Source organism: Coloeus monedula (genome assembly GCF_965178545.1).
Source record: "Coloeus monedula genome assembly, chromosome: 3".
Lineage (NCBI taxonomy): Eukaryota > Metazoa > Chordata > Aves > Passeriformes > Corvidae > Coloeus > Coloeus monedula.
Window position 1 is genome coordinate 93,856,086 of NC_138783.1, and position 13,089 is coordinate 93,869,174.

The 13,089-nt window shown below is 36.8% G+C and overlaps 1 protein-coding gene across 5 annotated transcripts in view; it reads right to left on the bottom strand.

The window, feature by feature from the left end:
• Window positions 1-710: 710 nt before the first annotated feature.
• ATP11A (ATPase phospholipid transporting 11A) overlaps window positions 711-13,089 on the bottom strand; it is a 121,508-nt gene continuing 109,129 nt past the window's right edge. For 3 of the 5 annotated variants that reach the window (XM_082278275.1, XM_082278274.1, XM_082278273.1), the window contains 2 exons: window positions 11,506-11,671; window positions 711-4,917 (listed from right to left, as the gene is read on the bottom strand). In XM_082278275.1, the coding sequence (XP_082134401.1) occupies window positions 4,660-4,917; window positions 11,506-11,671 (424 nt within the window). In that variant the 3' untranslated portion in view covers window positions 711-4,659. Of the gene's footprint in view, window positions 4,918-5,202; window positions 7,406-9,996; window positions 10,086-11,505; window positions 11,672-13,089 lie in introns of those variants that run through there. The other 2 variants (XM_082278277.1, XM_082278276.1) reach the window with 2 other exon arrangements.

Below are 13,089 nucleotides of genomic sequence, written 5' to 3' on the forward strand. Positions count from 1 at the left end.
TCTTGATATACTAAAGGAAGACAGGTACAGCATTCTTGTATTGTTTAGATAAAAATTTCATATAAATACAATCTCATTCCTCTGAAACCTTTATTATGGGAAGTGCACCCCCCAGTTCATGTTCCAGCCCTGCTTTGAATTTCCTTTTGTTAGCTTGCTTTTTTAGCTGACTACATACACTCTGAAAATCACAGAATTACAGAACTGGCAGGGTTGGAAGGGACCTCTGGAGATAATTTTGTCCAACTCCCCTACCAAAACAGGGTCCCCTAGAGCAGATTACACAGGAATGTGTCCAGGTGGGTTTTGAACGTCTCCAGAGAGGGAGACTCCACGAGCCCCCTGGGCAGCCTGGTCAGTGCTCTGCCACTCTCAATGTAAAGAAGTTCTTCCTCATGTTGAGGTGAAACTTTTTTGTGTTTTAGTTAATGGCCACTGCTCCTTGTCCTGTCACTGGGCAATGCCGGAAAGAGCCTGGCACCATCCTCTTGGCACCCACCTTTAAGATATTTATATGTGTTGATGAGATCCTCTCTCACTCTTTTCTTCTCTAGACTAAGCAGGCCCAGCTCCTGCAGTCTCTCATAAGAGAGATGCTCCAAGTCCCCTTAATCATTTTTGTGGTGCTCTGCTGGACCCTCTCCAGTATGAGAAATGAGTGTGACTACAAACATATTCAACAACAGAATCAAACACTCATTCTGTTTAGTTATATACTTATATTTTATTACAGACTAATATGAAACCATCTCATATTCATACTCGAATTATTGTAATTATTTGTGAGCAAACTTAAACCAGTCTTGAATGTTTCTATTTATTGCAAGCAGATTTGTATCTCCTGCTTATATATTCTACATAAAGATCCAAAATATGGCTGAATATAAACAAGGTATATTTGGTTGTCTACAGAAATAAAAGTTAAAAATAGCACTGAAAAGAACTTTACAAGTAATGTATTCACACACTGACTCTTCAAATCAAATAAATGAAGTAGTATAGGATAATCTGAACATTAGATTTGAAGGCTGATTTATTTTCAAATAAATGCACCTAAAATTGTTTAATTAAAAAATAAGTGTCAGTATTTGGTGCTGATGACTACAGACATCTTTAATGTTTAAAGCACAGATAACTACCCCCATTCCCATACAGCAGCTTTCGCAGATTCTACTTTACATTAGATCATGAAAGAACATCTAAAATGCAAAGTGTACATAGCACAGAATTTATGTCCGAGACAATGCAGATTGAAATCCTGTGAATTTTCATAAGGTAAAAAATTAAAGCTATATAAACTGATTTTTTGATTATTCTGCAAAGTAGAATCATGTATGTTTTCACTTTTGTAATACTTTCACAAATTTCCATTAAAGCTTTTTTAACAGAGACAGTAGCATGAGCACAATGATCCCACTGGCTTCCAAAAGAAAAGTAGTGCAGTTCCTCAATTAAGCTATTTTTGTCCTCTTATTTTTGCAAGCCAGTTGGGTGAAGACAAACAGGCTAATGCAAGCAAGAAAGTAAACTGTAAGCTTTTACATTAAGTGGCTGAACAAACAATTACTGTACATGGTAAAACAAAAAAGATCTTTTGCCACAAGCCACTGCAGGAATATATGAGCTTCTGTGGCCAAAAAGCTTGAAATACTTTCTAAGTCTTCACATACATTTGGTTAGCGCTTACCAGTTTCAAGACATTTATAGAAGCAGTTATGGAGACATTATGCTGTAAAGCTGCAACAATTTAAATGAGGCAAGTTAGAAGGTTACATAGATTTTTAGACTTTTCCTCTTTCTTCTTTTTTCTTCATACATAAAAATCTGTCTCCTTTCAGTGTCCCACCCATAATAAAACACTCTTATGCATTTTGATCTAATTTCTACTTTTTCATCTTTGTATATGTTGCAATGAAACTCCCAAGTTAACACCTGCTGCAGTAGACTAGGTTTACATGGCAATAGTAACATGGACTGAAGCAAAAACACATCAAATGAAGCCAGGTTGATGTTTTATGTTCATTTCATTAAACAGTCTATTTTAACAAACAAACAGCACCAACTTTTAAAGGTAAAAGTATTGCTAAATCAAGCAGAAACTTCCACTTAAATTCAAGCATTCTTTCTCCTCCAAAAAATGCCAGGTTTAACTAAAATTTCTCAAACACATATATAGGTGTTTCAGCCTGAACAATGTTGTCAACAATACCTAAGTGCAGGGCTACATGAAGTTTGCAATTAACTGCTTTGTTAGTAGGTAGAACAGGAATGCAGCATTTTCAAAAGCATCAAGCAAAAATTTCCTTATTTAAGGCTAAAAGATAGAACTCACAAAGTAAAAAAGCAGGAGGCTTAATAGAGTAAAAAAAGCTAGCAATTATAATATAGCACTGCAAGTACAGCGCTCTAATTGCTGCTACCACAAATCCCAACAAAACATCGATAACTTGGGTGAGACTCACAGAGCAACAGACCTGTATTTCGAATTTGACATTCATTAGAATTTTAACATTCAGCCACGACTCCACTCTAAGCTAAATTTAAGTGGCCAAAACTTATAGTTATAAAAAAAGCCTTCAAAACATATACTTAAAAAAAATAGAAATGGTGTGTTAACAAATGTATGCGTAAAACAGATTTATAAATAGCTACAGTATGAAAAATATTTCAGTGCAAAGGCAATTTTAAGATTTCTAAAAAATACATTACAAATAATTTGTTAACTACACACGAGAAATTTGTCACTGCTACTGGTATAAAATGTATATCCATAATAACCTCTTAAAAATATACACACCAGTGTTTTATGTAGGGGACGGTTCTAACTGACCAACATTCAAGTCTGCAATGGCAAGTACATGTACACACACCCACACGTGTATGTATTTCAAAATGCTACTGCTATAAGGACGTTCTTTGAAACTTAAAAGTGCTATATGTTAAATGATAGAAAACCTTTATCTGTGGTGCTCACTGTTAGGCTTCGTAAAATTCTGTTATCTTTGGTATACTGAAAATTTCTCATAACTCACTTTACAATCTCTGCTTGACCCAGGGCATTTTAATAATAAATCACTGTTTGTTTAATACAAAAACTACTCAGAATACTGTGAGGAACATTTCCTAGTAAGTTGATTTTTCTTTTATTAAAAAGTAAAGTAGTAAGTAAACTTATTTTGCCTCTGTTTTTTCTTGTTAAAACACAAAAAGGGAAATAATTTTTCTCTGCCACCCTTGTCCACATGAAAGACAACTAATAATGTCTTGGCCAGGTCTCCAACAAATGCTGCAGGTCTGATTACAAATATTTTGTTTTCACACTGAAATAAATTTTTAGCTAATGTCCTCACAGAGGTATTAAATGAGGATGGCCATTAACCAGTTGTAACCACCAGGCTGAAATCGACTGAAATCGGATTACTCCTTCAGATATTTTTGCACCCCAAAATAAAACACTGGACTAAAGAAACAACACAAGGATGCAGCTAATAGTTGAATTACTGCAAGGTAACATAAATGTAGCAGAGAAAACAGAAGTGCAAGTTGGCTGTCATTCTTAAGGGAATTCAAACAGAATCATTGCAGTCAAACTAGTTTCTATATCCCAACTGTGGTTCAACTGTTATCAACAGCTGTGTGCCACCTCGTGGTTTGCTTGCAAAAAGCTAATGGTTGTGTGCTTCGTAATACATCTACCAAGCCCATTAGCCAGTATCTAACCATACATGCATACACACAAAAAAATCAATATTAAGAGGATGAATCAAGATAGTAGAAGATACTCATCCAGAAAAACAGCTTTTCTTCTTTCAAGGAAAAAACCCAACAAACTGTGTCAAAAAAAGCTTAATATATAATACTTTCTGCTATATATATTTTACAATCACAGGGATAGGAAGTGGGAACACCAGGTAATGTGCATCTTTGACAAATTCAAAGATGTTTTAGGCAAAATGCTTACATTCAGTTTATATGTAGATACCAACATTGGTGATATTTACCTATATAACAGCCAACTTGACTTCATATTGTGTGTGCATACTCTATGCAAGGATTGTTTTGCCTATCTTTCTACAGGGGAAAACTAACCAAAACCATACATAGCCCTGATTTGGCCACTTACAAGGAAGTGAACATTAGAGAGTGTTTCTTGAAAGCAGATTTGCACAGAGGAAACACCAGTTTGTTCTACAGAAAGAGCAAAGAAAGAAAAAAGGACGGAGGACAATCAGAAACAGCATTTGTTAAATATGCTTTAGGAGACTTTCATTTGAGATAACTGAGATCATTGCTTCTGGCTGAAAATTAAAACTGTTGATCTGACTGAAACTATGCACTTCAAGTAACAAAGAAAATCACTAAAGATGACAGAAGTAGTAAATGCACAGAAGTCTTGACACAGGATGAAGAAAATTTTTAGTGCTACCAATGTCACAGTACCAGACTGTGCAGATTGTTCATTGCTCCAATAGTTCAAAACATAAAAAGAGGCCTATTGGCCTGGAAGGGTTCATACTTCTAGCTCTTGATCCTGTTTGTCTCAACAATACCTCAGACTGCAAAAGCCACATCTAGTTTAATATTTTCTGTGACATGTCTGTTTCCTGAAAAAAGAAATAAACAAAACCACAGTTTTTAAAGGCTTGACTCGGTGTTCCGTCATATGGACGTTTCCAAACCTGACCCACTGTAGTGGTAGCCTGCACTGGAATGGCAATGCTTATTTGAATAGCCAAAGACAGATGGAAGTACTGAATAATCAATGCCTTTCCACTGCGTAAACATCACTTTTTTAGAATGAGAATTAGACCTTCTTGCTGGGGAATTGCTGCAGTCACTGCTCCTGTATCTTGGGCTTTTCAGACAGGCAAGAGGTGTGAATTCTGAGATGTGCTCCCGACAGTGCCTCGATGCATTCTGTTAAAGGGAAAAAAAGAAACAAATACACAGTAAATAGACAATCTTGGAACCAAAAGCATATAATTGTTTTCTTTCATGGGGCCACTGTCCCCTTGGTATAATGATACCTTTCCCTAGATGACCACTCTGGCTATTTGTTTCATGTGAAAGTATAATCCCCCTCATGTTGTTTTGCAATCAACCAGTTTCAACACGATTAGTTTTATATTAAGACCTACAGAACCAGGCATGATTTTACACTTAATTTCTAACCTGATAATGGGCTTTTTAGAGAAGGGATGAAGACACAGAGGCCTGCTTTCAAATGAAAGTGTTTTAAATCAAGGTTATGTTTCATTTTGGAATTTCTCCTGGTACATCTTTTTATCTCTGAACTTCTTACGTGGAATTTTAAGACAGAACAGATTCAAGTACTTTGCCCTGTACTTCCAAAGAGAGGAAATTCTTTACAGTCAGTTTGTGCTAACAGATGAACATTCCAGAGATTTAATGAACTTGCTTTGTAGTTCTAAGCAGTATTGAATTTTGAACTTGCTTAGGTTACATGTAGTATCTATACAGGCAATTTATACTGTACATCGCAATACTATCTTGGTCTAATTGCCCATTAAAATTTATCTTTCTCATATAATCGCTCCACACTCTGGCAGAATTGGCACTTCCACCCAGTAAATGCTCAGGACTACAGAACATCATGGCTGCATGACAAGAGCTTAGACCATGTGCACAAACTGAAAGAAAACTAGCACAGCACTTTTCCCAATGAATTTATGAAATTCTTCACACTAAATGCACATATAATTTCCAGGTATAGAGGTGTGAAGGTTTTGTGATGGTATCTAACATATAAATGCATTATAAGCATGGTTCAAAGCGACGTTATTCATCAGTCTCTCCACGAATGCTATATAAACCAGTTAATCCTCTATTCTTAATCATCTCCTTCCTTCTTTGCTGTTAATCAGAACACAGGAGCAAAAGGACAAAAGCACAAAGTAAATATTAATGATGTAGCTTATAGAACTTTGGCTGAAATGTAACATTACATTTTAATGCCAATCACAAGCTTGAAACATTACTCTTGCATAACCAAGAGCAATCTGAAAGTACTCTTAAAAAGATACTCTTTGAAAAGTCACAAAACTATCCTGAACCGCTCACCACAGTGAGGCCTGGGTTCTTTTAAACACATATAGACCAAACAGCAACATTAATACAGAAAAATCAGGTAACAGGGTAGCAGATGTGCTTTGGAAATGTAAGATGGAGTAGTCATACAGTTTGGTAACTAACTTTCCTATTCTTTCAGCTAGAAAGTGAAGCATTTTAGTTACCATAGATAGTTCTAAAAATAAAATGCTTTTTTCTACACATGGCTCCAAAGCAAGAACCTTTACCAAGCCTGAATCTAGTCAAGGAAGCTGTGGTTTTTTACTGCTACTTGTCCAACAGTCATTAAAAGCAAGTCAGCCACTTTAGCTACCTTCGGGCTACTTTAAAGTCCTACAGCACACAGAGCACATGACATTTGTCCTTTTCACATACTGCTAACTTTGCACCTTCACTTAATTCCTCATGTGCAGCTTTTGGGGTCAGGAGAGCACGAAGGGACTGGAACAGTCATGGCATCCAGGTGGGAATCATTAGAGCAAAGAGTGTACCTTCTTACTTGTTCGTCTAATCAGTATAGCATAGCAAGGAGATGATGTAAAGCAGAGAACTTTGTTCTGCTGGCCTAATATTTGGGGAATTTAGTTCACCACTCCTGCTGTTTTCTCAGACATTTGGCTAAACTATAATGCTTCTCTCTTGACCTGAGGCAGTGACACAGCAATGCCCTAGTCTGTACAGAACACAGCACTGTGGCAGACACTGTCAGATGCACAGCCCCAGTCTTCTGATTCAAGGTCCTATTCACAAGTAACTCGCTATGATTATCTTCACGTTACCATCTGCATTTGGTCTATAAACGTATTCAAGAACATGAAAGATGATGGATAAACTGCTCGTGGGTAAGAATAACCTCTGACTGTATGACACTGTAGTGTAATGTGAGTACCCACTGCAATAATGACTGCAGTTCTGATAGAAGAAATGTCACACAACACCTATACATAATACAATGTATTTACAGGACATAAATATGGGTACATTGATTTATTGGTTTGCTTTACACGATTAAGTTTCTGAGACAAAAAGATCTTACCTGTGGCGTGGAACATCTCTTGCAAAAACTAGGCTCTCCAAGTAAAACATAATGATTTTGTATTAATACTGATAAAGTACATCAAAAACTCTGGAGGAAACAGTTGATTTGTAAATAGCACAAATTTTGTAAATAGAAATTAATCCAAATTGGCAACACGTACAGTACTGTTACCTAGCTTTGATCTAATTATGGCTCGGAAGCTGAAAGATTTCCTTCAAGAAGTGGCCCATCGCTGCTCGCCAGTGCATTTAGGACTGTTTTATGTCTCATACTCTTCTGCAAGGATGAGGAAAGACAGTGAGACTCTTGCTGAATACAAGAAATGTGAATGAATTGCACCATTTGGTAACTCTTAATAGCAAAGCCCTGTAAAAGCGATGGACTTTTTGATAGATTTAAAAAGGAAAGGCTATCCAGTGTAAAACACAGTTTCTATTTCTGGATCCTGAGACTAATCGCTTGAGGGTGTTTTTAACTCAATTTCAAACTCTGTTAAAAAATTACTCCAAAAGCACTAAACTGACTAAGTACTGTGGGCTGTGTGTCCTGCCCCTCTTAGAATAACCTGCATGGGAGAGGAGCCTGTGATACAACGAGGCCAAATTGATTCTACATTAAGGAGTGGACATCCTGCTTCACTACTCCCCAGAACAACCAGCATACTGAAGGGAGTGCCCCACAGGGAGGTGGTGGGGCCAGTGCTAATGAAGGCTGACTTACAGCTTAGTCATTACACTGTGGGCAGAGAAGGCCAGGGAGTTGCCAAGGAAACTTCTTCCACAGGATTCAAATATTGCAACAGCAAGATCCATTGCCTTGCTTTCCACAGAGGAGGAGCCTGACATGTGACAAAGGCAGCAGTTTGCTGGTGACCAATTTTCTGAGTGTCCAGTGCAGTTGTTCAACAGCAACTAAGCCCATTGAGGAACAGAAGAATGATGAATCCCCAGAGAAGCTTCCCCAAGCAAAAAGACCGCTTTGGGTTTCTCCAGGTGTGGCAAAGGGTAAAGATCTCATAACATGGCTGATGGCCCAAGCTTGTGACTGAGTGAAAGCGAAGTAAAAAATCATCAGTCAAAAACAGAGAAAAAGAAAAATATTTCTTAAAAAGGGATGAAAGTACAGAAGTCATTTACAGGTCAGGAACTAAACACCTGGTATTTCAGCTACCAAATACTTGCCATTGCTGAGACACTGTCAGTCAAAGCAAAAATTATAAAGTTGGAAATAGGATAACTTAAATTGAATTTATATTTTCTCTAACAAGGTGGCTGAACTTCTGCTACTAAAAGAATAAAGGAAGAGAAAAATATAATCAATAATCAATGTAGATTGGATATATTAAAAAGAATACCCTATTGCTTTTTAAAAGTAAAAGCTGAAAGAAACCTCACAGCTGCACAATTACCAGTTAAAGCACGAAATTCAGTTCGTGTCATTAAGCCAGAGTTGCAGAGAATACATGTATAAGAAATAAGCAGATTTTCACCAAAATTACCAAAAGGCAACAGATTCCTCCAAAGCTTTTGCAGAATTAATGTTTTAGCCCAAGAAAGACAACAGCTCATATGTATATATATCAATACCAATATACATGCACATATATATACATATACTTGTATGTACATACATGTATGTGTATGCACATATATGTCTGTATGTGTATATGTATCACTGAAAAGCTCTCTGAAAAAATTCCAGAACTATATGTGGTATCTTTAAAAACATCTGAATGTTAATGATGGTTAACAATCGCTCACCACACACTGGAGTGACTCTCAAATAACTGAAAAATTTAGAACTACTTCAAAGGCTTTATGCATTCTCATTGCTAAGTAGAACTAATTTAGTAACCTGGGAAATGGTCACTAGTCCTATGTTAATCTTTTCAATTGTTCCAGAAGCCCATTTGTTATAAAGAAAGCAATATAGCTTTTAGGAACGCAGTACATTTAAAAATAGCTATTTATAAGCTCAGTTCAAACCAATCCTAAGGCACTTAAGAGACAATTTTAGTCAGAATTTTTGATAGTGAAACAAACTGTATTTTCCCTCTGACTTATATAATTACAGTAAATTTTATTGACTATATATTCTTGAGAGGGAAAGAAGGAGGAAATATATTTTTTATCTTAACCACTTAAGAAATAAATATATAAAATCTGCAATGGAAACCAACAGTCTCTGAATATTAAGTAAAAAACAGTTTTCTTGCAGACTGTAGGGTAAACAAGATTTACTAGCATTTCTTCTACTTTTATATTAAATAATGTCATAAACTTTCAAATCTTGAGCTGTTTTATTTCTAGAAAGAGCACAGAATTTCATAAAAGGGAACATAAGGAAAGCTCAGTTTCAAAATGCATGCTGGAAAAAGAAAAAAAGCTGCATTTTCTAGCAGCAGAGAAAATACATTAATATATTCCAAAGACTGCTTAATTGGTTTCCAGTATCACATTTTCTGTATGATGCTAGTAACATCAGCCTAATCAGAATTATCACTTGTTTGTGTGGCCACTATCCTACTTATTGGTACAATGGAAACAAAACATGCATTCACCTATAGACAGTCCAATGATTAAAACGGGGATATAAGAATCATAGATTCCCGAGGCAGAAACAATCTGTGAAATGCAGCAAGAAAAGTGACAAATATTGATAGTGACAGTGATGGACTGTGACAACAATTCACACAATCTTTGAGATACACAGAAGGAAAAAACTATACCAAAAAGTATTCCTCGAAATATAGTTGATATGAATCACAAATGGAGATAATGAATATGGTAAATAACTTCTGATTATAAACTTTATAACTGTCCTTTGAATGAAATGGCCAAGCATGCAGAAAGGCAGAAAAAAGTCACCTTTTGTTCCATTAGAAACTTAGACTGCTTGAAGTCTGAGAAAGCATAAAGATGGTGGACTGCTCAACAGAAAGGCACTGATGTCTAGTCTGATTTCCCCAGAAGATTGTAGGAAGCAACCGAGCACATCATTTATGTTTAAAGCAAGGTAGCAGTTATTTAGGCAAAGCGGATTGGAAGACAGAAGAAACAGAGGGAAGAAGAAACACAAGCAATACAACTGGTTAAAAGTCACAGATCTTCTACTAAATTTAAAAAAATGAATATTGCCAGTGTTGAGCCCAAAGTCTGCTTTACTACTGATTCATTTTCCAGTACTAATATACAATGTCTGTAAGAAATGCTACAATACTTTGTTAGGGTTTTTTTTTAGTAGCTTGTTTCTTTACCTTAACCCTTGCTCATTCTCTCTCTTTAGACATTTAAATTAACTATTCAGAATCTATACTGAGGTCATGCCCTTGCACAAGTAATATATATGGCAAAGAGACATCTATGATCTCAAAATGAAAAAACACTAAATACTGATCTACTTGGGAATGCTTTCTTACTATATTCTTTATTCTTTCCTGAAGTGAGGCATTATTACACCTCTACATTCTAGGAATACAAAACAATGGCAAGGCGTTTTACATTTGCCACAGGGAAATTTTATCTTCCTTGGTAGCAAAGTTCCTTTATTCCTTTCCTCTTAATGCAAAGTACCTTCTCAATTAAAACATCAAAATGCTACCTAATCCCTTCTGTTATTGGTAACTCATTATTTTAACCTACCAGTGGCAGCTGATGGGCTGAAAAGAGCAAGGGCAGTAATATTAAGTTTAAAGTTCAACACCTCTACTGCCCTTCACATTCTAAAATATATGATATATAAAAGTTTACTGGGGTTAAAATACAGGAAACATTTTCTATTCATGTCCCAAGCATAGCACCAATGCTTCCCACAGAACCTGGCTTCCTCTCCAGCCTTAGATACACAGCAGTTTCTCCTTTTGGGCTGGTCAGATGAAAGGAGAAAATAGATTTTAAAATCCTCTTCCCATTGGCACAGCAAGGCACATTTATGTAGAAATAATGGAACAGAACAGGCAAAATGTAAGTTGAAATATAAAAGAGGAAAAAATTATTAATAGGATATGAGTAAGTTTTAATGCATGTGTTTTTCTAACAGGCATCAGTATGTTATCAGATGTAAGTGCCTCTTATCTACCCTTACAGAGATCCCAATCCCCTTGCCCTTATCTCCTCAAATCAGAAATCATGTTGAGCCATGTAGCTGTCTCCCACCATCCTCATCAGCTGATTTTCCTGTGGCTGCTAGTACAGAGGCACAAGCATTGCCCCAGGATTCAGGTTAATTGCCACCATGTAAATAACAGGCAGCATTTTTCACCATGCTGCTCAGACAACACAGATGGGGAACCTCTCCTCTAATCTTGTCTCTGACCTTGACCTAGGTTGTAATACAAAAAGAAAAACCCTAACTTCACAATGAGAAAGATTATTTACCTGGATTCTTTCTGTTGCTGTAGGCCACAACTGCCTGCATAAGACCTTCTTCAGAACATCTGGAAGAAGGCTGACAGTTATGAGTAGAATTATACCCAGCCATGCAGGACCACTGGACAGCATTTGCATGAACACATAATACATCCTCTGATAATTGAGAAAAGGCCTGGGACGAAAAAAGATAAAATAATTATTACACTTCACTTCACAAAAGAAAGGCTGATAGTGTTAAATACAAGAATTATGCCAGTGATTAAATACTTCAGGTTCAGCTTCCCAGTTTGTGGGAGTTCATCCATACCAGTTTTCTCAAAAGGAGAGCTAAACATGCACTGTCTGGAGATAACTACCTTTCTTTTGTCTTCAAGGCTGCAGGAAATATCATGCTGTCCCCTCCCTGCCATGGTGTTTCTTCCTTGCAAAGATAAACTAAGTTTCATTCTTAACTTGTTTATGTTCTTCCATGTACCCTGATCTTGCCCCAGGTACTTTCCACCTTTCTTCTTAGTGTTCTTCCCACCACTTCCCTCCTCCTTCCTAAGGCACACTCCTTTGTAGTATCCTCAGAGTAAGGCTCGTTAACCACACCTATTTTCATACCTCTCAGGCTCCTCTAAGTATCTAATGGTTTCATGTTATGCTCCCCATCCTATTCACCACATAGTAATCTAACCACACTATCAATAACTTGACTTCCCTATCTCCCTTGTATCCCATGCAGTTGCATAATCATTAAAACACCATCATCGTATGGTACTGGGAACCAGAGGCCATAGTCTTTGAGAGCCAAGGTGAAGGGACAGATTGCAGCAACACTGCAGTGTGTAAAAACAGCAGGGCAGCTTCCTGACAGTTTCCAAAATTTGATACTATTTGCATTCTAGAAAGATAACTAAGCTAAAATACATTGTTATATACACATGGTCACATCTCTAAATACACAGCAAAGCTGGTTGGAAAACATTGTCTGGGAAAATGTCACTTCTGCAAACTGATGCTGAAGAAATTGAGATCTGATCTTACTAGGAAAAAGAAGAGGCAGCTGCATATCTAAGGAGTTAAAAGGTAGCTACTCATTTGCAAAAGATGCTGAAATACAAATCCTTTCTCTAAATTAAATGGCATCTTAATCACCATGCAATAGAGTTAGCCTCCTCCTTCTCTGGTCCCTCAAAATATTGTGTATACAAAGTAGAATGGCTCCAGCAGTAGTTATAAAGATGGCCTTACAACTGAGAGCTCTACAAGCGTGAAACAAAATTTCCAGCTCCTGATGGCAATCAGGCACAGTAAGGAACTGAACTTGTTCCAACTTGATTTCCTTCCCAAAAATTTCAGTTTCAAGTACACAGAATTTTTAATAGAAAAAACCCCCAACAATTTAAATTGGCTATGCACAATAGTTATATTAATTCCTAAAAAGCTTCTTACCAACAGGAACAAGTAGGTGCTCAGACACCTACAGTAACTCTACTTTGCTAAGCAAGGAGGCAAAACAATGAGCACAAACACAGGACTCTTGGACATCCACATCACTTCAATATTGAGTTTCACTCCCTGTCTCTGGTTTTGACTGCTACAGCT